General features: G+C 65.1%; 1 protein-coding gene across 1 annotated transcript in view; it reads left to right on the top strand.

Moving 5' to 3' along the window:
* Nucleotides 1–24,469, top strand: part of ADGRA1 (adhesion G protein-coupled receptor A1) — a 30,588-nt gene extending 6,119 nt beyond the window's left edge. The window contains exons 3-5 of the mRNA XM_058299603.2: nt 77–222; nt 20,611–20,709; nt 21,878–24,469. Of these exons, the coding sequence (XP_058155586.2) occupies nt 77–222; nt 20,611–20,709; nt 21,878–23,054 (1,422 nt within the window). The 3' untranslated portion in view covers nt 23,055–24,469. The remainder of the gene's footprint in view (nt 1–76; nt 223–20,610; nt 20,710–21,877) is intronic.
* The last annotated feature ends 848 nt before the right edge of the window (nt 24,470–25,317 follow it).

Genomic DNA, 25,317 nt, shown 5'->3' with positions numbered 1-25,317 from the left:
GGGAGGGCAGCCGCTGGCCGTGGGCACCGCCCGCGCAGCTTGGCGAGGCGCCCGCTGACGCCGCCCTTCTCCGCAGGTGGGCATGGCGCTGCACTACTCCTCGCTGTCCACCATGCTGTGGCTCGCCGTGACCGCCAGAAACATCTACGAGCAGGTGACCAAGAAGGCCCAGCCGTGCCCGGGCGCGGACCCGCTGCCCAGCCCCCGGCAGCCGCTGCTCAGGTACCACCCACACCCGGGGACTCGGGGCGGAGCGCGGCGGGTGGGGCAGGGGCTCCCCGCGGGGTGCTGGGCCCTGGCGGGGCCGGGCAGGGGCTGCTGGAGCGCCGTGTGTGCGCGCCCCGGGGCAGGGGCTCCCCGCAGGGTGCTGGGCCCTGGTGGGGCCGGGCAGGGGCTGCTGGAGCGCCGTGTGTGCGCGCCCGGGGCAGGGGCTCCCCGCGGGGTGCTGGGCCCTGGAGGGGGCAGGTGGATCAGGGGCTGCTGGAGCGCCGTGTGTGCGCGCCCGGGGCAGGGGCTCCCCGCGGGGTGCTGGGCCCTGGAGGGGGCAGGTGGATCAGGGGCTGCTGGAGCGCCGTGTGTGCGCGCCCGGGGCAGGGGCTCCCCGCGGGGTGCTGGGCCCTGGAGGGGGCAGGTGGATCAGGGGTGCTGGAGCGCCGTGTGTGCGCGCCCGGGGCAGGGGCTCCCCGCGGGGTGCTGGGCCCTGGAGGGGGCAGGTGGATCAGGGGCTGCTGGAGCGCCGTGTGTGCGCGCCCGGGGCAGGGGCTCCCCGCGGGGTGCTGGGCCCTGGAGGGGGCAGGTGGATCAGGGGCTGCTGGAGCGCCGTGTGTGCGCGCCCGGGGCAGGGGCTCCCCGCGGGGTGCTGGGCCCTGGAGGGGGCAGGTGGATCAGGGGTGCTGGAGCGCCGTGTGTGCGCGCCCGGGGCAGGGGCTCCCCGCAGGGTGCTGGGCCCTGGAGGGGGCAGGTGGAGCAGGGGCTGCTGGAGCGCCGCTCATGTGCACCTGGAATAGAGGCTCCCTGCAGGGTGCTGGGCCCTGGCAGGGCAGGCAGTGTGAAAACAAATCCGGCGTATGGTTGGCAGGGGCGCTGCCGGCAGAACCCCCACGCACGCTGGTGTCGGGTGCGCTCTTGGGTGCATGTTCGTGGGCCTCGGCCGGGGTGGCGGCAGGTTGGGAAGGGGAGATGCTGGCCACTGTGGTGGCCCTGCGCTCCCTCGGGCACCAGGATTCGGCAGCTGTGCTGGGAGGGGGGTGGGGCCGCCCCTCGCCGCGTCCAGGCGGGGAATCCTGGGTGGTTCACTTGGCTGGCAGACTGGGAACGTGGAACTCACTTCACTTCAGTTGGGGAGCAGCCGTGCGCCCCTTTCCTAAGGGAAGGCCAGCGGCCGTGGCTGGGGCAGCAGCCCGTGGCCTTTTCTGTCAAGCCCTCGCCTTGCACTTGTCTACGCCTTGGGCACAAGTGGGCGCCAGCTGCAGCCTGGCTGACCCGCACGGGGCCTTGTCCCTCCCTGGGCCTCTGAGCCCTGGAGTGCGTGGCCGGAGGCAGCCTGGCAGGACGCACACAAGCACGCTTGCCCGCTACCCGAGAGGAGGTCACTCCTCCCCCAGAGCTTCCCGGCCCGGCTTGATTCCCAGATCCGAGTGACACGGCCCCCTGCGCGCCTGGGTGGGGGGTGCTCGGGGCCAGGGCAAGGGCTCCATCGCCCCAGGGCCCCAGTTAGAAGTCCACGCGCACCTGTCACTGAAGAGCTGCCCGGCCTCTGGGCAGGGCCACGGGCTGCCTGGCACCTCCCTCTCGCTTTGCACGGCCTGATGTCCCTACAGGGGTCGGCTCGGCCAAACTCTGGGGGTCTCGCTGAGTCTACAGAGCACTGAGAGTGGTGCTGGCCGAGCGACGTGCAGAAAAGCAGGCAGCCACACAGGTGCCCCACTCTGAGCACGCTGGCCGTCCCTCTGCACGGCCTGGAGACCCTCCCTCCCCTCCCCTCCCTTCCCCTTCCATCCCCTCCCCTCCCCACCACTGCTCCTTCCTCGGTCCCAAAGGCCCGGCCTCACGGGGATGTCCCCAGGCTCCACGCTCCCCCAGCGTTTCCTGACTGCCCTCGCCCCTGGGCACAGCGACCTCCCTGAGCCCCAGCGCTCCCCAGGTCAGTCAAGGGTGAGACGGGCGGGCGGTAGGGTGCCGGTTCTCCTACCGAGCATCAGAAAGTGGATGTGCAGGAGACGCTGCGCCGCGCCGGGGGCTCCGGGGCCTGGGTCTGCATGGGAGACGAGGCTGGAAGGCAGGGCCCCCTCAGCTGCTGCCCGCCACTGTCCTTGACCAAGACTGTCCAAGGGCACCACTCGGCAGCCTCTGCGGCTCTTTTCAGAACACAAGACGGGGGTTCACGGCCTTGGTCTGGGTCAGCGGGCTGACCGCTCGGCCTGCCTCCGTGGTCCGGTCCTGTGGGGCCCGGGGGTCCCCTGGAGAGGGGTGTGGCATCCAGGTCTTCCCAACACAGCACGGGGATGGCTGCAGGCTGGCGCCCACCCTGCTTGGCCCTGCTTGGGCACGACATCTGTGAAACAAGGAGAAGGGCCCTCCACGGGCCTGTCTGCCGACGGGCAGCACCCAGAATGAGCCAGCAGAGGCCGTGGGGTGGGTCTCGGGGGTGGACGCTGTGCTCTGTGGCCTGGCAGCTCCTGCCCTCCACGGCCATCAGGCAGCCTGGGCTCCGGCTCCCGGGCAGAGCCCACGTCTGGACTAGCCCAGGCCCTTGGGGCTCGGGCAGCTCCCACAGGTGGCTGAGATGCTTCCGTGGCCTGAGTGGTCCGAGCAGAGCCTCCAGGGTGGTTGGACCCCTGGAAATGTGCACCCCCTCGGAGCCTGGCGCTGGGCCTCGCAAAGTGCAGCACAGCCCGAGTCCCGCTGCTGCTGAACCCGTGGGGGCCTCGGAGGGCCTGGGGGGGCCTGTGCACCTGGGGTCCTCACGCCGTGCAAGTGCGGCTCTGCTCAGTCCAAATGCCCCCCACCCCCACCCCGCGCTCTCTCCCGGCCGCCCACCGTCCCTCTCCCGCCCCCGCAGCCTGCCTTCAACCTGCTTCTTCCACGCTCGCCCCCGCGGGGCTGGAAGCCTGGGGGGGCAGCCCCTGGGGTGTGCCTTGGCCCCGGCCCCTCGCTCCCCTCCCGTTCCCACCCCGGTCTCCACACCCGGACTGCGGGGCCCCTTGCCTCGGTTTCCTCTTCGCAGGCCCCGCCCACCTCCTCCACCCCGTGCACCCGCTTGTGCCCCCCTCGGCCCCCCGTCCGAGGTGCTCGCCGTTGGCCCTGCGGTGGCCGTCCTCGCCCCAGCCCCGCTCCCAGAGCTTAGAGGAGCCTGCGCGTGACGTCAGGAGCATGGGGACTGAGACCCCCAGAGTCTCACGGGCCCGGCCCGCGCTGCGATGGGGGCGGCAGCCGCCCTCGGGGGCCGCGCGTCGAGGTCTTGGTGGAGACAGCCGGGGGGGCGCTGATACTCTGAGACGTGGAATCCGTTCACTGCCGACTCCCCCCCAAGTCCTGGTTTCCAGGGTACAGGAAGGAGCCTCGGAGTTCTGCTCAGGGAGGAGGGCGGTGCGGGGCACGCTGAGCCCTCCCTCTCCATGAGGGGCCACAGGGGGTCCCCCGTCCCTCGACAGGCTCTCTGCGCAGCCCTCTTAGCTCTGGGGAAAACCAAGTCCATTTCAGGGCGATTTCAAGGAGCTGCAGCCACATAACCTAGCGGGACCTGCAGTCTGCGAACTTTCATGCACCCGACCTCCCAAGAGAAAGCTCTGCGTGAGCTTTGGGGCCACGTGGCCAGGGGAGCTTTGGTGAGCACGCTCTCCATACAGGGGACCCCAGCACAGGCAAGGCCCAGAGGCCAGAGGAGGGGCCTCGGGGAGCAGAGCATGGAGGACGGCAGGGTCCTGCCTGCCCCTCGGAGCATCCTGGCCCAAGCGTGCCCACAGACTGCGGTGGGTGACCTTCGGAGACCCCGGGTCTCTGAAGGTGAATTGGCCTCGCGGCCGAGTTAGAAGCCGTCACCCTCCTGAGTCCATGTGGGGGGCGCCGCAACTTGGGGTCCCCACGACGGGGAAACCAGGGCCCACCCCTGCTGCCCCTCGTCGGCCGCGTCACCCAAGCCCACACGGGCGCATAGGGCACGTGTGGTCTGCCGCGTAGAACTCGGGCCTCTGCCAGGGTATGTGTGTACATGCATGCACACGGAAGCACACACACACGCACATTCATGCATGCACAAGCGCGCACATGCACATACACGTACACACATGCACACACACGCCTGCTCAGGAGGTTTCTGTCGTCCTCTGTAAGCTGGGCACTGGCTTCCGGCCCCAGTATGAGGCACCCGCCTGTGGTTTCTCGGCCATTTGCTTGTTGTCAAGTCAACTAGTCAGAGAAAAGGACCCCTGGATTTTCAGGAAAAACCGTTGTTTAGAACTGTGCTAAAAGCCTTCACACCAGCTGAGTGGGGGGAGTGCCAGGTCAGTCCACACGTGGCACATGCCCTTAGCCAGAGCGTGGCCAAGGAGCGTGCTCACGATGTGGAGGAAGCTTGTGCTACCTCGTTCCTTCTCTGTGTTCAGAAAACTGCATTGTAGCACAGGGGACCAGACAGGCAAGGAGGGAGGAGGGAGGGAGGAGGGGGAGGTTGGGGGCAGGAGCGGAGGGAGGAGCAGGACGAGTGGGTGGGCTATTCTGCAAATAGGGGAGCCGTCCTGCTGTGCAGCCCCCACAGCCAGGTGAGCCTGTCGGGGAGACTCGGGGGCTGGGGGAGCCCCTGCCCTGTAAGGGCCGTCCCTCTGGGGAGAGCCTGGGCTCAGAGCCGGAAGAAGAGCTGCTGCCCCTGGGGTCCCCAGCGTGGCCGTGAGCTGAGTGCGCGAGGCCAGGCCCCCAGGCGCTGTCCCCCCAGCTGGCTGCCAGGTGCAGGGGGTGTTTGGGGCAGGGCAATCTTGGCGCCCAGCAGGGGTCTGCGTGGTCTTGTCACGGGGGGCCAAGGCCGTCAGGCAGGACCAGCCCGAGCAGAGCAGGGTTCAGAGCTTCAGGGAGAGGTGGGACCCAGAGGGGCTCACAGAGACACGGCCGTGCCACCCCCACCCCACCGCAGGGGTCCCTGATGAGGCGAGGCCACTTCACCTTGGGCCCCAGCTTGTCAAGACACCCCAGTACCTGCCATGGGACCCCGCCCGTGGCCCTCTGCCTGTGGCCCCCCTGCCTGTGGACCCCCACCTGTGGACCCCCTGCCCGTGGACCCCCAGCTATGGACCCCCCCACCCATGGCTTCCCTGCCTGTGGACCCCCACCTGTGGACCCCCACCTATGGACCCCCTGCCCATGGCCTCCCTGCCTGTGGACCCCCGCCTGTGGGCCCTCACCTGTGGCCTCCCTGCCCGTGGACCCTCACCTGTGGACCCCTGCCCGTGGACCCCCACCTGTGGCCTCCCTGCCCGTGGACCCCTTGCCCATGGACCCCCACCTGTGGACCCTCACCTGTGGACCCCCGCCCGTGGCCTCCCAGCCTGTGGACCCACACCTGTGGACCCCCTGCCCGTGGACCCCCAGCTATGGAACCCCCCGCCCATGGCCTCCCTGCCCGTGACCTCCCTGCCCGTGGCCCCCCCTGCCTGTGGACCTGGTGCCAAGTCGCTGCCGGCTCCCGGAAGCCTGTGTCCTCGGGTGCCCGCGGCACCTCCGCAGCGTGTCCACCATCGCGTGACCTTGCCACCAGCCCCGCCCCGTGGCTGCACAGCTCAGGGACCGGCATGGTAGCCCCCGCCGTCCCCAGGAAGCCAGGCACGGTCCCCGTCTACTCCCCTCCCCCTCCCCACACCAGGCCAGGCCCCAAATCGCTCTCCAGCCCACCGCCCTCCATTCCCCGGACCCTCCCCCAGCCACCACTTCCCTCTCCCCCGGGGCCCTGGGCAGCCACCACCCACCTGCAGGACTCCTCTCCCAGGGGACCCCTGACTCGGCCCAGGCCAGGCCCTCTGCACCCCGCCTCTCCCGCCGCTCAGCCACAGGGACCCTGCCCTCGGCCCCCACGCAGCCCCTTCCCTGCAGGCCTGGCGTCCTCTCAGTTGACACCTGCCGGAGGCCCTGGGCTCACAAACGATCTGGGCCCCCCAGCCCCGCAGGCCTCCCCCAGACTGTCTGGCGACCCTCCCACTTGAGCTCACTTGGTGCTTTTGGCTGTGCTCCCAAAAGCACAGGGAAAGGGCTGCGTCTTTTTTCTATTCTCAGAGCTTGTCATACAGCACCTGCTCTCTAATTGTTGAAGCAGCGAACAGATAAAGATAGGGGCTCAGCTGGTACCTGTTGCTTAGGTTGTGAATAACCTCAGTGGCTGAGCGGAGCAGGGTGGCGCTGGCGGAAAGCCATCTGACCAAATATTCACTCCGAAACGGGAGTGCCATCAGGCCTAGCCATCGTCGTGGGTGTTCCAGCCCTCACAGGCCTCTGAGGCTGCTGCAGTCACAGCTGTGGTTTATCTCAGCCAGAGCTGCACAGCAGGGCCAGCAAGGGGCGAGAGACCCACCAGGCAGCTCCTGCAGAGCCCAGGTGCAGCGCCTGACAGGCCCAGGTGCAGCTCCTGCAGGGCCCAGGTGCAGCGCCTACAGGGACCAAGTGCAGCTCCTGCAGGGCCCAGGTGCAGCATCTGCAAGAGCCCAGGTGCAGACTTGGAAGGGCCCAAGTGCAGCGCCTGCAGGGCCCAGGTGCAGCACCTGGACAGGCCCGGGTGCAATGCCTGCCAGGGCCCAGGTGCAGCTCCTGACAGGCCCAGGTGCAGCACCTTCAGGGACCAGGTGCAGCATCTGCAAGAGCCCAGGTGCAACACCTGGACAGGCCCAGGTGCAGTGCCTGCCAGGGCCCAGGTGCAGACCTGAATGGGCCCAGGAGCAGCTTCCAACGTCCCCCTCCGTGGGCGGGAGGGAATCCACACATAGCACGCCCCGTCTGCAGGAGCCGAGCACCGCGCTGCATGTGCAGCATTTCTGCCAGGGAAGCTGCTGAGACTCAGATCCAGGCTCGTGCTGGACTGGCCACGGAGGTGTGCCGCATGGCCAGCAGAGCTGCCAAGGACCTCGACCCCGGGGAGGAGAGCAGCGGTGGCTGTAAATCACAGCATTTGCCACGCGGTCTGGGCAGGCCGGGCCAGCAGGGGCCCACGCCCCGCAGGCCAAGAACGTAGGGAAGGTGCCAGAAGCCAAGCTCCACCCCCGGGAAAGGGCCAACCCCACAGCAGGCACCTCTGGAGAGCAGCAGCAGGGCTACGTGGGAATACTTCCCGCACACTTCCAGAGAAGCTTCCTGAATCTCTGTTAATATCTGACTACATGGGCGAGAAAAGAGAGAAAAGGATGAGAGAAAAAGAGATTGGTTAGGAAACCCTGAGAAACCCTGAAATGCAGAGAACAAGGGTGGCCATTGCCCACTCGGGGCTCCCCCTTCCCCCACGAGACAGAAGGAACTGCTTGGCGCCCGCTTCTGAAAGATTGCTAGCCTGCTTAGGATTTTACGCCAGAATTTCCCCATCCCGCTTCGTCAACTCCTGAATTCCCTTTTAACCTCTGTTCAAACCACAGCCCTCCCTGTGATTTCAGTTGACTGCCCAATCTTACTGCCATGGTCGATGTTGCACCAGAATTTAATAATCACAGGTCGCCGAGCACGTAGCTCAGGTTTTTAAGCACAGCTACCCCGTGGGCATCTTGTCAGCATCCGCTAATTTAATTCCCTGGGGACGCAGCTGAAATGGCAGCGCACACGCCAGGCAGAGGTTTCAGAGGCTTCAGTGCTCGGCGGCTCCTCTCCAAACCCCGCTGGTCAGCCCGCTTTTGGGGTCCCTGGAGGGGCGGCTTTTCCCACATCTACTCCCGCCGTCAAAGGGAAGCCGCTTCAGAAGCAAGTAGACCTTCTCATTGCCGTTTTATAGATTTTCAGGGGCCAGTTCTCAATTTAGCTATGTGTAATTGCACCCTAATTTTGCGATCTCGTTTGCCCTTCCTGATAAAGTACACCCAAGTAGTTTCCCATTGAAGGCCTGCTAGTGGTTTTTCTACCAGAAGAACATAATTGCACCAAGACACGTGAGGAGGGACGCAGGGACACAGCACTGGTAAAACCCGGCATTCGGTCTCTGACTGGGCGCCACGCGCAGGCCCAGGGGGAGGCAGGGGTCCCTGCAGCGCCCCCCAGCGAGCAGCCCCATCTCCGGCCAGAGACCCCGCAGCAGGATCTCAGACCTGCTGTGCACTCGTGGCCAAGCACGGGCCCAGCCAGCCCCCTCCTGGAGCTGGGAGCCTCGGGCACTGCGGCTGGGAACAGCCGGCAGGAGGCAGCCGCTCCCTTCTTTTCCGTTTAGAATTCCTGTCCAGGCACAAGTCACCCTCCAAGCCAGCTGGGGTCGCAGGCAGGTGGGGGGTGGTCAGTGGCCATGCAGCCGCTCGACCACACCCTGCAGAACAGGGCGTTTCACGACACTGCGAGCTCTTGGTCTTATGGCCCTGTGGCACTTCATAAATGTCTCTTAGATCTCTTCACAAGGGCCGAGAAAGATGGGAGTGATCTGGCCCTCCAGGTGTAGGCAGGTGAGGTACCCCTGCTCCTGTGTGAAGGTAGGTGAGGTAACCCTGCTCCTTTGTGCAGGCAGGTGAGGTACGCCCACTCCTGCATGCAGGCAGGTGATGTACCCCTGCTCCTGCTTGCGGGCAGGTGAGGTACCCCTGCTCCTGCATGCAGGTGGGTGAGGTATGCCCACTCCTGCGTGCAGGCAGGTGAGGTACCCCTGCTCCTGCATGCAGGTGGGTGAGGTATGCCCACTCCTGTGTGCAGGCAGGTGAGGTACGCCCACTCCTGCGTGCAGGCAGGTGATGTACCCCTGCTCCTGCGTGCGGGCAGGTGAGGTACCCCTGCTTCTGCATGCAGGTGGGTGAGGTATGCCCGCTCCTGTGTGCAGGCAGGTGAGGTACGCCCACTCCTGTGTGCAGATGGAGCAGCCAAGGCCACAGAGTACCTGCCCTGGCTTGGCCGCTGCACCTGCCCGTTTGTCCCTCTCTCCTGAAGGAGCGAGGGAAGGCAGCCAGCGCAAGCTCTGGAGACCTGCCCCTCCCAAAGATGCCCCCAGGTGTAACCCCTTTGGGTCTCCCACACCCAACCTGGCCCAGGAAGGAGCTCAGGAAACAGCCGCAGAATGGTGACAGCCGTGTGCCCAGGTGGATGCCTGGTTTGTGTCCAGGTGTGTATCCAGGGGGATGTGCCAGGTGTGTGCCCAGCAGTGGGAGGCTCCAGCCGGCCCCACAGTGTCCGTCCCCTCAGGTCTGGAAGGGGCTTCAGGGGCATCCTTGGTTCCAAAGCAAAGGCCGCCTGACACATTGTAGCAGGACCAGACCTCCCGGGGCACGGGCCCTCCCCTCTAGAAGGGAAGGCGGGGGCTACGTGTGGGCCCCCGCCCCCAGAGCAGCCGGGTCCAGAGCCGCATCCTGGTCAAGGGACACCCCCCCACCCCAGACCCTCAGCGGCCTGTCATGCCTGTCCAGGTGGTGGGCACAGCCTGCCCTCCTGCGCCCCTGCCTGCACGGCCCCGCCCACACACACCCCGCCCACACGGCCCCGCCCACACACACACCTGCTGGCACTGCCCCACCCCCTCGCGCCCCTGCCCCAACGGCCCCGTCCACACACACACACACACACACACACACACACACACACACACTCATGGCCCCGCCCACACACACCCCTGCCCGCACGGCCCCGCCCCCCACACCCCTCCCTGCCAAGTAGACAGCTGCCGTCCCTCGCCCAGCGCCGGCACTGCCTCTCCTGGTCTTGGGGCCCGCTGCAGTATTTGCCGAGCAGGGAGACCCTGGCCCGGGTTTGCTCTTCCCTCGGCGGGAAAGCCCCCCAGGCAGCAGGCCCCTACCCCGCCCGCACGCCCCGGGCCTGGCCTCTCCCGCTCCAGCCCTTCCGGCCCGCCCAGCCCCTTGGGGATTCCCGCGGTCGCGTCCCTGCTGCGCCCCAGCGGGGCCCCGGGTTCTGAGCGGGGACAGGCTCTGGGCCCGCAGGGCCTCTCCCAGGGCTTTGTCCGCAGGCCTGGAAGGTCTACCCTCGGGGACGGCAGGGAGGGCAGGGAGAGGCCCCTGCTGGCTCCCCTCAGCCGTGGCGCCCGCGCAGGACTTAACACTGTCCTGGCAGGAGACCAAGGGAGGACCGCGGCCCTGGGAGGCGCCGGTGCAGCAAGGCCTGTCCAGGTGGCCCAAAGCCGCCGGATCGGGGCTGGCCCAGGACAGACCGGCTGACGCCTGCCGGAGCCCCCAACCGTGTGGGACCCCAGGGGTCCAGCCCCAGGCCTGCCCAGGGGTCCAGCCCCAGGCCTGCCCACGGGTCTCCACGCCCTCGGTGTGCAGCCGCAGAGCCGTGCTAAGCCTCCAAGCTACTGTGCGATCAGGTTTGTGGGTGACTCTAGAAGCAGCGTGCTGAGCAGATGGTGCAGGTGGCTCCTGTGCACGTGTCTGCTCTCGGGGGGTCCTGAAGGAGTGGCCGGCGGCACTGGACCAGCAGGTTGGCATCGCCACCTGCGCCACGGCAGCTCCCGCCTCAGGACGGGCGGGGACCGCGAATGGGCGTTCAGGGAAGGTGCAGTGCAGGGGGCAGGGGCGTCTCCTCACGGGGCCGTGGGCTTGCCATCCCCCACCTCCTCTTACTGTGCTCACCCCAGAATGTCCTCTGCGACAGCAGTCCCCACCGCTGCATGAAAAACCGTCCCGGGGCTTGTCTGGAGCCGCGGCCTCCCCGACCCCGTGCCTGTGGAGTCCACATGTGGGAAGGAGCAGCCTGGGAAGGGGGCTGCAGCGCCCCAATGCCCTCGGCCGTGGCCCTCCACCAGGACAGGGGGCAGCAGGTGGAGGCAGTCATAGTGCCCCCGGGGCCGGGGGACGGTCTTGAAGAGGGACATGTGCCTCGGGCATTGAGGGGCGCGTACGGCGTGTGGGCTTGTGGGCGTCCTTGTGGCCCACGGCTGTCTCCTGGGCGGGTGAGCCATTCTGGGCCAGCTGCCCGCCGGGGACAGGCTGGTCAGTGCAGGCCCCACGGGGCAGGAGGTGCTGCACCAGGGTTACCCTGGCTGATGTGGGGAGCAGACCCCCAAAGTGAAGGGAAATGGCCAGGCTTGGCGTCTGGACAAAGAGCATCCTCGTGAGGCCACAGCTGGATGCGAGCCGGACACCCTGCGCCCAAGGGACACGGGCATACTGGGGAGGCTCCCGGGGGGGGGCTAATGAGTCAGGACGGCTCAGCAGTGGGGGGTCCCACCTCGAGGACTTGTTGCCCGGAGCAGGAACTAGTGGCGACTTCCAGGGCGTTTGGAGACGAGCGACCGCGAGGCCTCGGGGGTGGACGGCGAGGATGGGAGCTGCCCGCTGGGTCCAGAGCAGAGCAGAGGACAGCGGCTCAGAGGGCCCCACAGGCCCCCCGGCATCGGGCAGCTGGGGACCTTCGCTTGTTGGAAGGCCTTTCTCCCCTGACTGTCCGTGGGGGCGCCGTGACCCCCCACACAACTTCCCGGCCTCTGGGATCACCCCAGGCCCTGCCTGAGGCCCCAGTGCCCTTGGCGGGAGGGCGGCCAGGCCCCTCCCTGCCACCCACCTCCCCGCAGCCCCGAGCACCCCAGGAGTGGAGCCCCACCGAGGGCCAGCGACCACCCTAGACTGGAGAGCGAGCCCACTGCTGCGCTGCTGCCCCGAGCAGCCCCGTGGGCACCTCCCCCCAGCCCCCCGCTTTGCCCCCCGGCAGGGCCAGCGGGTGGGGAGCCGGGGGAGGGCAGGAGGCTGGCAGGCCCAATGGGGGGGCTCCTCCAGGGCACCCCGTCCCGAGCACTCACCGTCTGCTCCTACCTCCACCTTCCAGGCAGACGCGCCGCACCCGGGCCGCCTGGTGGGTGCCCAAGCCCCGCCCTGCCCAGCCCCTCACACCGCCCTGCCCACTTGGCTCCCGTGCAGGGGGAGAGCCGAGCACTCCCCAGGCCAAGAGAAGGTCTGTGTCATGCAGCGCTTTCCGTTCTGGGGGCAGAGGACGCCCGGGGAAGATCCCGGGCAGCAGGGCTCTGTGGCCACAGCACCCCGCCGGGGCCGCCCGGGGGCCCCTCAAACCTCAGCTCCTTAAGAGGCCGGCCCCCTGCCACTGCCCGCCACCACTGCCCCCCGCCCAGCCCAGCGTCCCTCAGAGGACACGCGGAGCCTCCAGCCCTTCTCTCGCCTGGCGTTGGGCAGGGCCCCAGCGCGCGAGGAGCTCGGGGCGGCCCCTTCCCCTCTCTGGGGTGTGTTTGTGAGATGCACCGATGCCCACCCTCAGGGCATCATCCCCCTGGAGAGCACCCCAGCACTGATGTGGGAGGGCCCCCTCACTGTGCCGAAGGTGGTGAGGCAGGTCAGCCCTCTGCACCCAGTTTCTAAGTCCTTCTCTCCTGCAGTTCTGGTTATTTGTTGGGGTGATTCTCTCAGTCCCCAGGGAACCCAAAGCCCTCCCCCCAGGCCTCCAGAATCTGTCCTTGGGGTTGGGGAGCAGGGATGAGCCTGGCGCTTCTATGAGACTGTCCTGGAGAGCAAGGGGGACTGGCCAGCCGGGCGGACCCCCACAGCCCACCCACCCAGGAGCAGACCCCTCGGCCTGCGTGGTTGGCCCCCTCTTTGGTTGCCCACAGAGGCTCTACCAGCATGGAGGGTCTCACCCTATTCTGTCAGCGTGGGGGGCTCACCCCCGTTCTACCAGCGTGGGGCTCGCTCCCCAGTGACCTGGAAAGCCGCACCCCCACACGTCCTGCGCCTGGTTGAACGGGCAGCGACACGGGCCGGGGTGCCGGTGGCAATGGGAAGGTGTCCGGCGGCCGCGGGCTCCGGTGTTCGTGTGGCTCGAGGGTGACGAGGGCCCGGCCGCGAAGCCCGCGCCCCCGCTGCGGCCTGACGGGGGCTTCGCAGAGGCTGGTAGAGCCGGGAACCGGAGTCAGGCGGAGTTCGCGCCAAGCCCTCAGCGGTGCGCGCCTGGGCGTGGCACGGCCCTGCGGCGAGGCCCGGGCGGGTGCGTGTGAGCGAGAGGCTCGGGGCCTGCACCAGTTCCCCGGCTGCTTCTCCACGGACCGTCGCGTCCCCTCGCTCTCGCTCTGTCTCATGGAAGCGGCGGCTGCGGCCCCGGTGGCCCCGCCTCAAGAGCTGGCTCGGAGATGGGGTTAATTGTGCACGGATTTTATTGGGGGAACAGCCTCCGAGAGAAAAGGGGACCACGCGTCCGGAGCCGAGTGCCGGGGAGCGCGGGCTCGGTGGGCGGCCCCCGCCGTGGCTGGGCCGGCAGGCACCGACCCTGCTGATTGCAGGAGGAGAGCGGGAAGGGAAGAGCCGGCCTGGCCGCTGCGGACAGGGCTGGCGGGACCGGGTGCCCGCCTCCCAGTGTCCACAGCGACACGCAGCCCCAGCCCTGCGCTGGACCACACCGAGTGCCCCCTGCTGGGGCGCAGACCCCACATCGGCTGGGGGCCTCCACCCCAGAAGGCCAGTCCAGCCTCGGCCAGAACGCCGCCGGCCCTGATTGCTGCTGTGTGGACAGACGCGTGCGTGCTATGTTTTACCCTCCTGCACGTTGCCTTCTGAGGCCCACGGAGGCTGGGTGCTGCCTCCTCGCTCTTCATGGCTGTGAAATCAGGACTGCACGAGTGGACCAGGTATAGCTGCCTATCTGCTGATGGCACGCTTTGGACGGGTGTGGACAGTCCCGTGGATTGGAATCCCGTGGCGTGGAAACGTGGGTCCGAGGCATGTGTAGCACCAGCTCCAGGGCCCCCGAGGTAGCGGCCCTAACGTGCTCCGCAGGTGAACGCCCGGTGCCCCACGGCCTCCCCGCTGGCCCTGGCGTGGGCAGTGGCCGTGTGGCTCTGAGGTGCCTGCTCAGGGCTCCCCCATTTTTCCTTTGGGCAGCCTCTTCCTTCGTGGCCTGTAAGGTTCTTTCCACAGTCTTCGTCACAGCCCTGTACAGAACAGATGCATGATAACAGCTGTGCCTAAAAGCCGTCTTTTGAGAGACAAGTTCCTGGTCTTGAGGCTGTGGGTAGTGGGTGCTGTGTCTTTTTAAGAGCCCCACCCCTCTTCAGAATGTCCTTCCGGGCTAGTGCTGGTGGCCCTCCTGGCGTGGGGCTGGGGCCGCCCTGCCACGCTCTTGTGGCTTAAAACCACATTCAGTCTTCACACATCTGAGGGCCCACATCCGAAATGGGGCTCCCTGGGCTCAAATCGGGTGCGGCAGGGGGGCTCCCTTGGAGCCCGCCCCGCCCTTTCCTGGTCCTGGAGGCGCTGCCTCCTGGGCTCCCACCCAGGTGCCCAGAGCCGCCCCAAGCTTGAGCGACACAGACCCCTGGCCAGGCCCGGCGCGGTTGCGTGCAGGGATGGGGTGTGGACTCCCTCACATCGCCAGCTTGGACTTTCTCACAGGTGAGCGCTCCATCGCCCTGGTCACTGTCCAGACCACCCTCCCAGGTGCCACAGGCCCCTGGGCCCCCGCCTCGTTCTTCTTGCCCTGCTCATTTCCATGGAAATTGGAATCCTGGTGGTGGTCGTGCCCGGTAGCTCCTGGGGTTTGCTGAGATTGAGTCGCCTCTCTTTCTAGAAACTTTTAGCAAAAAGGAAAAGACAGACCTGCCCCTCTGGGAGCCACGTGGACTCGGGGTGTCCGGTGGGGCGGCTGAGCTGGCCCCGACGCAGGTGGCTGCAGAGGATACGGGGGCTTCCTGTGACCCAGTGAGAGTGACGGAAGCTGGGGCACGCAGGAGAGGGCCAAAGGGCATGGGGGCCGAGCGTTCGGGAGAAGAGGGGAGCAGGGGGTGGGGCATCATGGGAGCGCGGCCGACCCCGCAGTCCGCCCTGCTGACCGGGCAGGGACCGAGAGCCGGGGCCAGCCTCCTGCGTGCTTTCAGGTGCTCTCCCCACAGGGCAGGGCACCGCGCCTGCCAGGGGCCGACCCTTGCTGCCGGGGAGGGGGCCGGGTGAATCGAGCTGACACGTGGCGCAGGGTGAACTCAGAGTTCCCGCTCTCAGCGGAGGTGGAGGGCACCCCGTGGCTCAAGGCGATCCCGGTGCGGGGGGCCCCTCGTTCCCTTCTCAGCAGCAGCGGGTGCTTCTCTGCCATCCAGGACGCTGGCCAGCAGAGTGACCACAGAGCATCCCGCTGCGGCTCCATCCAGCTTGGGCTGCAGAGGCGTCCGAGAACCGCGGGCCCGCCCCCGGTGTATTCTGGGGCTGACCAGACCAGGGGCCCCTCTCCCAGCCGCGGCGCCCGGGAAGGGAGGTGCACTGCGGCACTGAGTCTACCCGTGGGGCGAGGTCCGGGGGGGGTTCCGGGCAAGCCGCCCCCTCGTGGCTGCAGGCTCCGCGGGGCTACATGCTTTCTCCATACCACGGCTGAGACATCGGGGTCATAGGGCAGGTGCACGTTTAATTTAAATGAAGCTACCATCCTTTTTCCAAACTGGCAGCACCATTTTACATCTCCCCAGTGGGGTGGGAGAGGGGTGGGAGAGTTCCAGTGCCCAGGACATTTGTCTTTTGAACCCAAGCGATTCCAGCCTGGTCATGGCAGCACATGTGATTTTCCTTTGAGTTTCCCTGATGACCAATGTCATTAACTCCATGTGTTCATTGGTCATTTGGATGTCTTATTTTATGAAACGACTGTTCAAATTTTTACCCATTTTTATTGGATTTTTAAAAATTATTTTTCAGTTGGAAGCATTCTTTATAAATCCATAGTACTTCCTTTGTCAGAAATAAGTTTAGGAAACATTTTCCCAGTCCCCAGCTGTCTCCTCGTTTTCTTAACAGTATCTTTGGTGACAGCAGATGTTAATGTGGATGGAATCTAGTTTATCAAATTTTTTTATTTTTTTGTATATTGCTTTCTGCACCCTGCCTAAGAAAGCTTTGCCTACGCCAAGTCACGAAAATATTCTCCTATGTTTTCCTCTAAAAACATTATGACTTCGTGGATTTCCAGGGAAGATGGTGGAGTAGGGAGCACCAAGACTCATTCTCCCACCGAAACGGCCGTCTAATGCTCCAGAGGCCAGAAGAACTCTGCAGCACCCAGGACAGAGCAGGAGGGGGACACAGATAAATACAGGGAGAGCAGGGACTTGCTCCCTGCACCCAGCAGCTGCCAGCACCCATCACCCACGCTCATGGCCGGCCACCTTGGAGTCCAGGCCCTGGCTTGCTGCTGGCAGAAAGGGGCATAAAAATCCTTTCTCCAGAGCAGGTGGTCACAGCCAAGCACTGATGATGGCTTTTGATTAGAAAATTCATATTGCTGGGTCCCAGCTCTGAGCAACGGTTTCATCCCACCCCAGAAAGGTGGCAGCGGCCATTGTCTCAACCACCCCCAGGCAGGGTGGAGGCCGTGGACATTCAGAGGCCCAGCACACCCGTCGGGGGTGCAGGCAACAGTTCGCTTAAGGCCACATTTCTGAAGTCAGAGGCTCTGGGAGCCCTTCCTGAGCCCCTTCCTAGGGCACCTTGGAGCCATCTGTGCCCCGTTATGGGTCCCTGGCTGGGGAATTACGACTTGGGAAATCCTCTCCGGCTGACTCTTCACCCAGAATTTGCCCTGCAGGCAAAAGCAGCTAAAGACAATGAAAGGGGACAGGGATTGGGCAAGAGCCCTGGAGGCCGCCAGCTCCTGGGGCAGCCGCGAGCACCGTGCCGAGAAAGAGGCTCGGAGCCCTGTGCCCAGGTCCCAGCCACGGCGGGACCTCATGCCAGGGCCCCCCGCGGCTGTGGGCCCCTGTTGGCTGTGACAGCCTGCCTTGCCCGGCGGCGCTCCCAGGGCCAGGGACCTCTGCAAAGGGCGCGCACACCTGCCGGGGTGCGCCAGAGCTGGCCAGGGGCTCCTGGGGGGCCGCCTGTACTTGGAGGGCAGTCAGATGAGGTGCTGGAGAATCTGGTGAAAGCACCATTGTGAAGCAAATGAGGATCCTGCGTGTTAAAGGGTGTACCAGAGAGGACAGTGGAGAGGACCCACAGGCTGCAAGGAGCAACAGCAATGGAACATATTACCCCTGGGTGATGGCTACTGTGTCCCACCCTCCCGGCTATGTCCTATCCCCCTTTGCATGCTGGAATTGCTCGTCCTTAGGAACTTCTAATAAGAATACTACTCTGTTGTGGGGGGAGGGGCCCTACTCCCTGACCTTTAAAGGTAACTGAGTAAATCAACCCAAAATGAAATGAAATCCTGATTGGCAAACGTGTGCTGTAACAACAATCAAAAATGGCATCTCCGTAAGAGCTAATGGACAGTCTACTGTACCAAAAGTTGGGCTTTGAGGAATATAAAGTCCTTATTAAGCAACCTGCTGTGTACTAGATGTTGTGTTTAGACCCTTGAACCCCACTGATAGCCTGCCTGCAATTCTACCTGTGACTCTGTCCTACAAGTGAAAATAAGCATTAACCACATACATGAAAAATAAAAATGCTCTGCATGTCTCTGCAAAAAAATAAATAAAGACAATAAAAGGCACGTGAAAAACTGTAGAGGCAAATGAAAAACAGAACAGATCAAGGTTCCCAGAGAAGGAACAGAGGAAATGAAACTTTCTCCTGGAGGTGAACCAATTGCACAAAAGTGTAATGTGGCTCAAGTGATGTGACTCAAGTGATAGGGCTTCCACCTACCATACGGGAGGACCTGTGCTTGATCCCTGGGGCTTCCTGGTAAAAAAAAAAAGAAAAAGAGAAAGCATCACCCCTCGGACCCAAGCCTCGTGCCTCGTGGTCCTGCTGCCCCTTGCTGGCACCTGTAGGATGGGGACACTAATGCCTGGGATATTAGTCATGGCTATTCCAGGCTCTGGGAATTAGCCCGTGTTCACGGCATACTTGTCATTCTTCAAGGGAAACCAAGTTTTCAGCACATGGGACTGAGGACATTTTTAGTGTCTTGAGAGAAGAAGCCAAATGGCAAGTCAAACGGGAGCCAAATGGGAGGCCATGGGAGACGGGTGGAGCTCGGCTGGCCTTCCCGTCACACCCCACTCCTGCCGGAGGTGCCCCCACCTCCCTGGCAGCCGTGGGGCGCTCTGGAGGCAGACACTGGGTCACCTCAGGCCAGGCTGCACTGGGTCGGGGCTGAGGGGGGCAGGTGCCCTGGGGCAGAAAGAACCCCCCCAGCCTGCGTCTGCAGCCGCGGTGGAGACGCCTCCCGTAAGGCACAGACGTGCCACGGGGACGGAGGAAGGAGGTCCCAGAACAGCCCTCTGCAGATAACCGTTGCCAGCATTTTGGACAAAATACCAAAAAGAAACAAACATAAAAGCCACTGAAGTGTCTGAAGACTCTGAAGAGTGAACTAGGAGATCAGCACCTGGGAGAAGGGCACGGAGGGCATTTGCTTTTTATGGCTTCAGTTTGAAATCAGGCTGCACTCGCTGCCAGATGGGGGAGGCTAAAGTTCTGACAGAAAACGGTCTTTCTGGCTTGAAGACCAAGGACAGAGTTCATGGGAACCACGGCAGTTAGAAGCTGAGGGAGTGGTTCTGGAAAGGGGAAAGCTGGAGAGGCAAGCCCCCAAATTCTGTTGGGATCTCTGGCTGACCCCAAAACAGCCATGCTCAGGAGAGGCTGCAGGCACTCAGCTAAGGGTGGAAGAACTGGACTGAGGGCTGCTACCCAGGAGATGGAGTTTGCAGTCAGTCCAGCCAAGCAAACTGCCCAGTCAAACAAAAGTATCGACGTTTCTCAGAGGAGCCTCCAACAGAATCCAGAGTTTCTACAACAGAACATATGCAATGTCCAAGACACAGTCCAAAATTCAATGGCCAATGAAAAACCAGGAAAAGGTGGTCCATTTCCAAGACAAGAGACAGTGCCAGAAATTAACCCCGAGATGACCTGGTTGTAATTATGAGCAATAAAGTGAAGAAAAATATGCTCACAATGAATAAAAAGATAGGAAACCTCAGCAGAAAAGAATCAAATATATATTCTAGAAAAATATAATACAACAAATGAAAATTTTACTGCATGGGCTTAGAGCATATTTGGGATAACAGAAAAAGATTCAGTGAACTTGAAAAGCTGAGGCTCATGGTGTTCTCAAGATGGCAAGAGCTGGGACCCCAAGGGGCCAGAATTTACTCTGGGCGGGAGCTGAGCCTTGCTCACTGTGCACCCACCCACATGTCCCCCAGGTGAGGGCCCCCAGGTGAGATCCTCCAGGTGGGCTAAAATCCCCGCAGCAAGGGGGCTTCTCAGAGTCTAGGCTGGGCCTCTCCTCTCCTCACGGGGAGGGACCTCATCGAGTCCAGCCTTCAGTGTGGCCGGTCTGATTCCCCTACCTGCCTGCCATGTGCAGACGGCTGCCCGGGCATCGCCGTCCACCTTGTCTAAAGGAGGATGGGCTTCCTTCTCTAAACAGGAGGCTCGGCCCCTCGCTCAGCCCCCGAATCTCCCAGGGGCCACGGGAAGCCCCCTAAGCCTCCCACACGGCCGCGCTGCTGCGACTGAGCCATTTCTCGCCCGCCAGGAAGGCATGTCCCCGGATCCCTGGCCCAGGCCCCCTGCCCACTCTGAGAATGACCCAGCCCGGGTGTAGCAACAAATCCCCCAGCCTCCTGGCTCTCGCGGCCTTTAGGCTGTGGCCCCCGTGCTGACCCCACTCCCGGTCATGTGTGGCTCTCCACGTCCTTCTGGGCACAGTGGACCCCATCAGAACTAACGCCTGAACCACTGAGGGACAGAGCCGAACCAGAGGGTCCCGAGGTCCCCAGGTGTGGGTGTGCATCGGTGGTGCCCGGCCCTTCCGTGTCACTCCCTCGTCTCCACCGCAAGCAGCTGGCCCAGGGCTGCGGCACAGCAAAGCGCAGACAACACGGGCGCCGGGGGCAGATGGTGCTGGGCCACCGTGGAGGCCCCCACTCCTCGCGCTGGGCCGTGCCCACATCTTGCATCACCCCCTCCAGCCCTTGCTTATGCTTCCTGGGCCTGCCCGGGGGTCCCCTCCAGCCCTTGCTTACGCTTCCTGGGCCTGCCCGGGGGGTCCCCATCTCAGGTCTGGGGCCGAGCGCCGGGGGTCAGTGTGGGGGGTGAGGCATGGAGGACACGGGACGGCAGGGAAGGCTGTGGGTGGGCTTGGGGCTCTCACGAGCAAGGCCCCAGCTGACCCCGGGCTCTGGAGCTGGAGGGGCCTTCAGAGCTGCCCACCCCAAGGCAAGGGGCAGCACTTCCACACGCCCCATGTGACCAGCCACTGCTGGCCGCCCTGGAGGAGGCATGGTCCCGGGGTGGAGGGCACCCCAGAGGACTGGGCACGGCGCACTCAGCTGCCGGCTCGCCGCGGTGTCAGCCGCCTGTGGGCCAGACCCCGCCCCGTCCAAGTGGGCTCTGCCTTGTTGGTGGGAACCCAGCGCCACACCGGGCCTAGCCCCCATGCCTTTGCCCCACTGGGGGTGTCCACGCGTGGGAACCCCAAGGCCCGGGCCTGGCGGGGGCCTCCTGGGCTGCGAGAGGGTGCCGGACCACATACCGTCACAGGCAGTGAGTGTGCCCCTGCCTCTTACAGGTTCTACCTCATCAGTGGAGGGGTCCCCTTCATCATCTGTGGGGTCACGGCGGCCACAAACATCAGGAATTACGGGACAGAGGACGAGGCTGTCGCCTAGTGAGTACCTGGCTCAGCCAAGCAGCAGCAGGGCGGGGAGGGGGCGGGCTGGGCTCCCGGGGGTCGCCATCCTTGCCCAAAGCGTCAGCCCTGGAACGAGATAAGACTCGGGGCTTGGGGCCCACCCCGGGACCGTCCCTGAAATGTCCACAGGGAGACGGAGCAAGAAGTCCTGGTCCCGGGGCCCTGCCCTGGTCCCCTGCAGCCGCTCTGTCCTTCTGCCCCTGCGCTGCAGACGGGCTGGAGCCAGTGTGGGCTCTGCCTTCACCCCCTGGGGGCCACGAGGCAGGTGTCCTTAGCTGGGGGGACCAGGGAACAACAGAGGTCAGCACCACGGACACCCTGAAAGCATGCACCCCCACCCTGGAGAGGACATGCCGACGCGCCATGTGCCCGTGACCCCTGGCCAGGCCTGCCCAGCCCCTCCCCACTTCCAGTGTCCCCCGCCCGCCCCCATCTCTTCTCACCACCCCGGCCTGCGCTCAGGCCCCACCCATGAGGTGATTTCTGCTTCCTCGTGGCCCCCCAGGACGGGATGCTCCCTCCAGCTCCTCACCCAACCCCCATGCAGGCAGAGCCCACTGGGCCCTGGGGGGGGGGCAGCATCCCCCAGCCCCTGCGCTCCGGCCTTTGCCCTCTGCTTGCTGGGTCGCTGAGGGCGGGCTCTGTCTGACCCCTGGGGCACGGGCGGCGGGAGCACGTGCTGCGGGGCCTCCTGTCAGCCCTCGGGGGGTGACCTGGGGCTGCCTCGGGCTCAGTCAGTCCACCCGGAACAGCAGACCCCACATCCTGCTGCAGTCCCAGGAAGTGGTATTCCCTTGTCCCCTAGTTTAATTTTATATTTGTTTCCTTATTAGAAATTAAGTTAATTCACCATTAAAAATTCTGTTAATCCAGATGAATGCAGGGAAGACAACGACCCCAATAAAACCAAGGCGCTCGCCCTGCCGAGGGCGTGTGCAGCAGGGCTGCCTGAATGAGCCACTGGGGTGCATGTACATGCAACTGGGGGTGCTTGAGTGTGCACAGGGATGCAGTAGTGTGCAAATGGGGTGTGTGTGCACGGGGGTGCGGGAGTTGCCCTGGGGGTGCAATGGGTGCTGTGTGCATGCTCGCCTGGGGAGCCCTCCTGCGCCCTGGGCGCCGAGTGACCTGCTCTCCCCCGCAGCTGCTGGATGGCCTGGGAACCCAGCCTGGGCGCCTTCTACGGGCCAGCCGCCTTCATCGCCCTCGTCACCTGCGCGTACTTCCTGGGCACCTACGTCCAGCTGCGGCGCCACCCGGAGCGCAGGTACGAGCTCAGGGCGCGGACGGAAGAGCAGCAGCGCCTGGCAGTGCCTGAGGTGGGCCCCAGCCCCGGGACGCGGCCGCCCCCGCCTCGCGCCGGCGACGCCCTGGCCGCCTCACTGCTGCAGAACGAGCACTCCTTCAAGGCCCAGCTGCGAGCCGCCGCCTTCACGCTGCTCCTCTTCGCGGCCACGTGGGCCTTCGGGGCGCTGGCCGTGTCGCAGGGCCACCTCCTGGACATGGTCTTCAGCTGCCTGTACGGGGCCTTCTGCGTGACGCTCGGGCTCTTCGTGCTCATCCACCACTGCGCCAAGCGCGACGACGTGTGGCGCTGCTGGTGGGCCTGCTGCCCCTCCCGCCGGGGCGCCCGCTCGGCCACGGGCAGCACCCGCGCCAAGGCGGACGCCAACGGGGACGTGCTGGGCCCCGCGGCCTGCCTGCAGGACTCCCCGTGCCCCGGAAGGCCAAGGGCCTTCGGCCACCCGCCCGGCCACTGCAAGATGACCAACCTGCAGGCGGCGCAGGGCCACGTCCGCTGCCTGTCGCCGGCCACGCCCTGCTGCGCCAAGACGCACTGCGAGCAGCTGATGGAGGACGAGGCGCACGTGCACCAGCAGGACGCTTTCGGGCACGAGCTGCACCTGCACAGGTGCCTCCAGGCCAGAACTAAGCCCCCGTACTTCAGCCGGCCAGGGGCGGCGGCGGAGCGCGAGTACGCCTACCACATCCCCTCGAGCCTGGACGGCAGCCCCCCCAGCTCGCGCACAGACAGCCCCCCCAGCTCGCTCGAGGGCCCCGCGGCGGCGCACTCGCCGGCCTGCTGCGCGCAGGGCGAGCCCCTCCCCCTGGCCGGGCCGCCCGAGGGCCGCGCCGCCAGCCCAGTGCTCTACGGCTGCGCTGCGCGGGGCGCGCACCTGGAGATGCTCCGCAGGACCCCGTCGCTGCCTTTCAGCGGCCCGGGACAGAACGGGCCGCTCAAGGGGGAGGGCGGGCCCTACGGCCCCGACGTGGCGGGCAACATCCGGACGGGGCCCTGGAGGAACGAGACCACAGTGTAGCGGGAGGGGGGCAGCCCCGACGGCCGCGCCCCCCACGCCGGCCCCCTGGGCGGAGCCGGGGCCCTCCCCGGGAGGTCGCGCGAGGTCGCTGGTGGCTGAGCGGACTTCCTGAGCGGGTCGCTCATGCCCCTTGCAGGCCCAGGTGGTGCGCGCCCACGCCAACCCTTGTCGCTGTCACCTGCCCGTTCTTGGTGCCCATGACTGAGCCCAGGGGCCGCCCAGAGGTGGGCAGGACCTTATCAGAGGCGCCCAGCAGTGCTGAGACCCTCCAGGTGAGGCCCACGCAGCCGGGCTGGCCGGATGCCGCAGCCGGGCAGGGTCCCCTGGCGTTTCCCAAGTGCTCTGCCACCGGCCCTGGGCCCGAGCGAGTCTCCACCGGCCACGAGCACTGCCCCTCGTCTGGGATGCTCCCCGCCCGGCAGACCCCACGACGGCCGCGAGGACTCGGCTGCACCCTGGCGTCGCCTTCCGAGGGCCGCGGGTTTCCCGGTGGGGAGACGCCCAAGCACCCTTCAACAGACTCGGCTGGCAAAACCAGGTCCAGGACTGATCCCGTCCAGCCTGGGAATCTTTTCCTTTTTGCTTTTCCGGGCGCAGCTGGGCGGAGTCCTGACCCCAAGGACACGCGTCTGCAAGACGGACGGGGGATCTGGGGGTCCCCGCGGAGGCAGAGCCTGTGCGCCCCGGCGCCACGGGAGCCCGTGCGCGCCGCTCCGCCCCCTCAGCTCAGGTCTGTGGCCGCGCGCTCGCACGCACACACGTCGCCTGTTCGCAGGCCGTGCAGAGCGCGCGGTTTGGTTACCCCGGGCGCTCTGCGCATGTCACGTGTGGTCGCCGGCTCTCATCACTGTGATTCGTCAAAGTTCTGACCCGTGGGGGAGGGGCCTTCGCCGGGAGTAAACCCTTCGAACTCCACCTCGGAGAAGAGGATGTGCTGGAACATTCCGAGCCCTTCCCTGCCGTGCGCGGTGGTCCCGGAGACCTTTGGGCCCAAGGAACCTGCTTCCCGCGCTCGGCGTGTGCCCGCCGTCCTGGACCCTGGCGCCGTGGGCCGCGCGTCGCAGCTCCCCGCGCGACGTGCAGGTCGGGGTTGGCCCTCTCTCCCCCGCTTCCGTAGTGACGCAAACGCTGCTGTGTATTCGCTGTAGACTCCGAGCCGGGACCAAATACAGTATTTCGCATCGTCTGCCTTTGTGAGGCTGGTCAGTAGCGTAGAGTGTGTGTCTCACCCTCGACGGGGACGCGCCCGGGCCGGTGCGTGGCCCCGCTTCTGTGCGCCTGGGGCCCCCGTGGGCTGGGGACGCCGGGCCACTCCGCCACCCTGGCAGGTGGACTTCCAGCGCCCTCTGTGCCCTCGGCACCCTGGCAGAGCAGAGCCCCTCCGTCACTCGAACCAAAGAAACTCTACCGGAATCATTAAAGCTCTTTGTGCTCCAAAGTTGGTTTAGCCTTGTGAGTCCACTCGGCACAGTGTGGTGACATAGTCCACCTGCAGGTTATTTCTGGAGTTTTAGAAATTCCCAGCATAACCTCCCTGAAGGAGCACTTGACGGGAGACAAGCTTCCGAGAGGGCGTAGCACACAGCCCCAAACCCCCGTCTGAGACTTAACCTTTGGTCACTGCGTTGCTTTGTGTGTGTGTGGCACGTGTGTGTGTGGGTGTACCCAGGTGCCTGCACGTGTGAGTGCATACGTGTACATGTGCACATGTGTGTGCCTTTGTGCACAGAGGGGATGTGTGTGCGAACATGTGTGAGGAAGTACACATGTGTGTATGTGGATGCACACACATGCCTGGGTGTGCATGTGCATGTCTGTGGGTTTGTGCACATGCATGTTGTGCCGTGCATGTCTGTGGGTTTGTGCACATGCATGTGTGCCTGAATATGTACGCACGTGAGAATGTTTTAATTTCCTTGGCTCCTCAAGCAAATCCACGCCATGTGTCCGCTTAAACAACGGAAACTCATTGGCTCCCAATTTTGAGGCTAAGGCGCCATCGTGGAGATGCTGGCCCCTGAAGAGTGTGGCGGCGTGGGGCCGGCTGCCGGCCAGCCTTGGTCCTTGGTTGCATGGCAGCGTGTCCGGCCTCCCCTTCTCCTCCAGGGTCCATTGGCTCCGGCTTCTTGCTTCCTGTGGCTCGCTCTCTCCAGGAATAGGCCTGAGACCCCCTGACTGGGCCGGGCCACGCCTTGACTGAAGCCGCCTCATCGGAGCGTCCTGCTTGGGCTCACACCCCGGGGACGGGTCAGGCTAGAAACAT

The sequence above is a fragment of the Dasypus novemcinctus genome, chromosome 6, assembly GCF_030445035.2.
Source record: "Dasypus novemcinctus isolate mDasNov1 chromosome 6, mDasNov1.1.hap2, whole genome shotgun sequence".
NCBI classification, from domain to species: Eukaryota; Metazoa; Chordata; class Mammalia; order Cingulata; family Dasypodidae; genus Dasypus; species Dasypus novemcinctus.
This window is presented reverse-complemented; position numbering and strand designations above follow the sequence as displayed.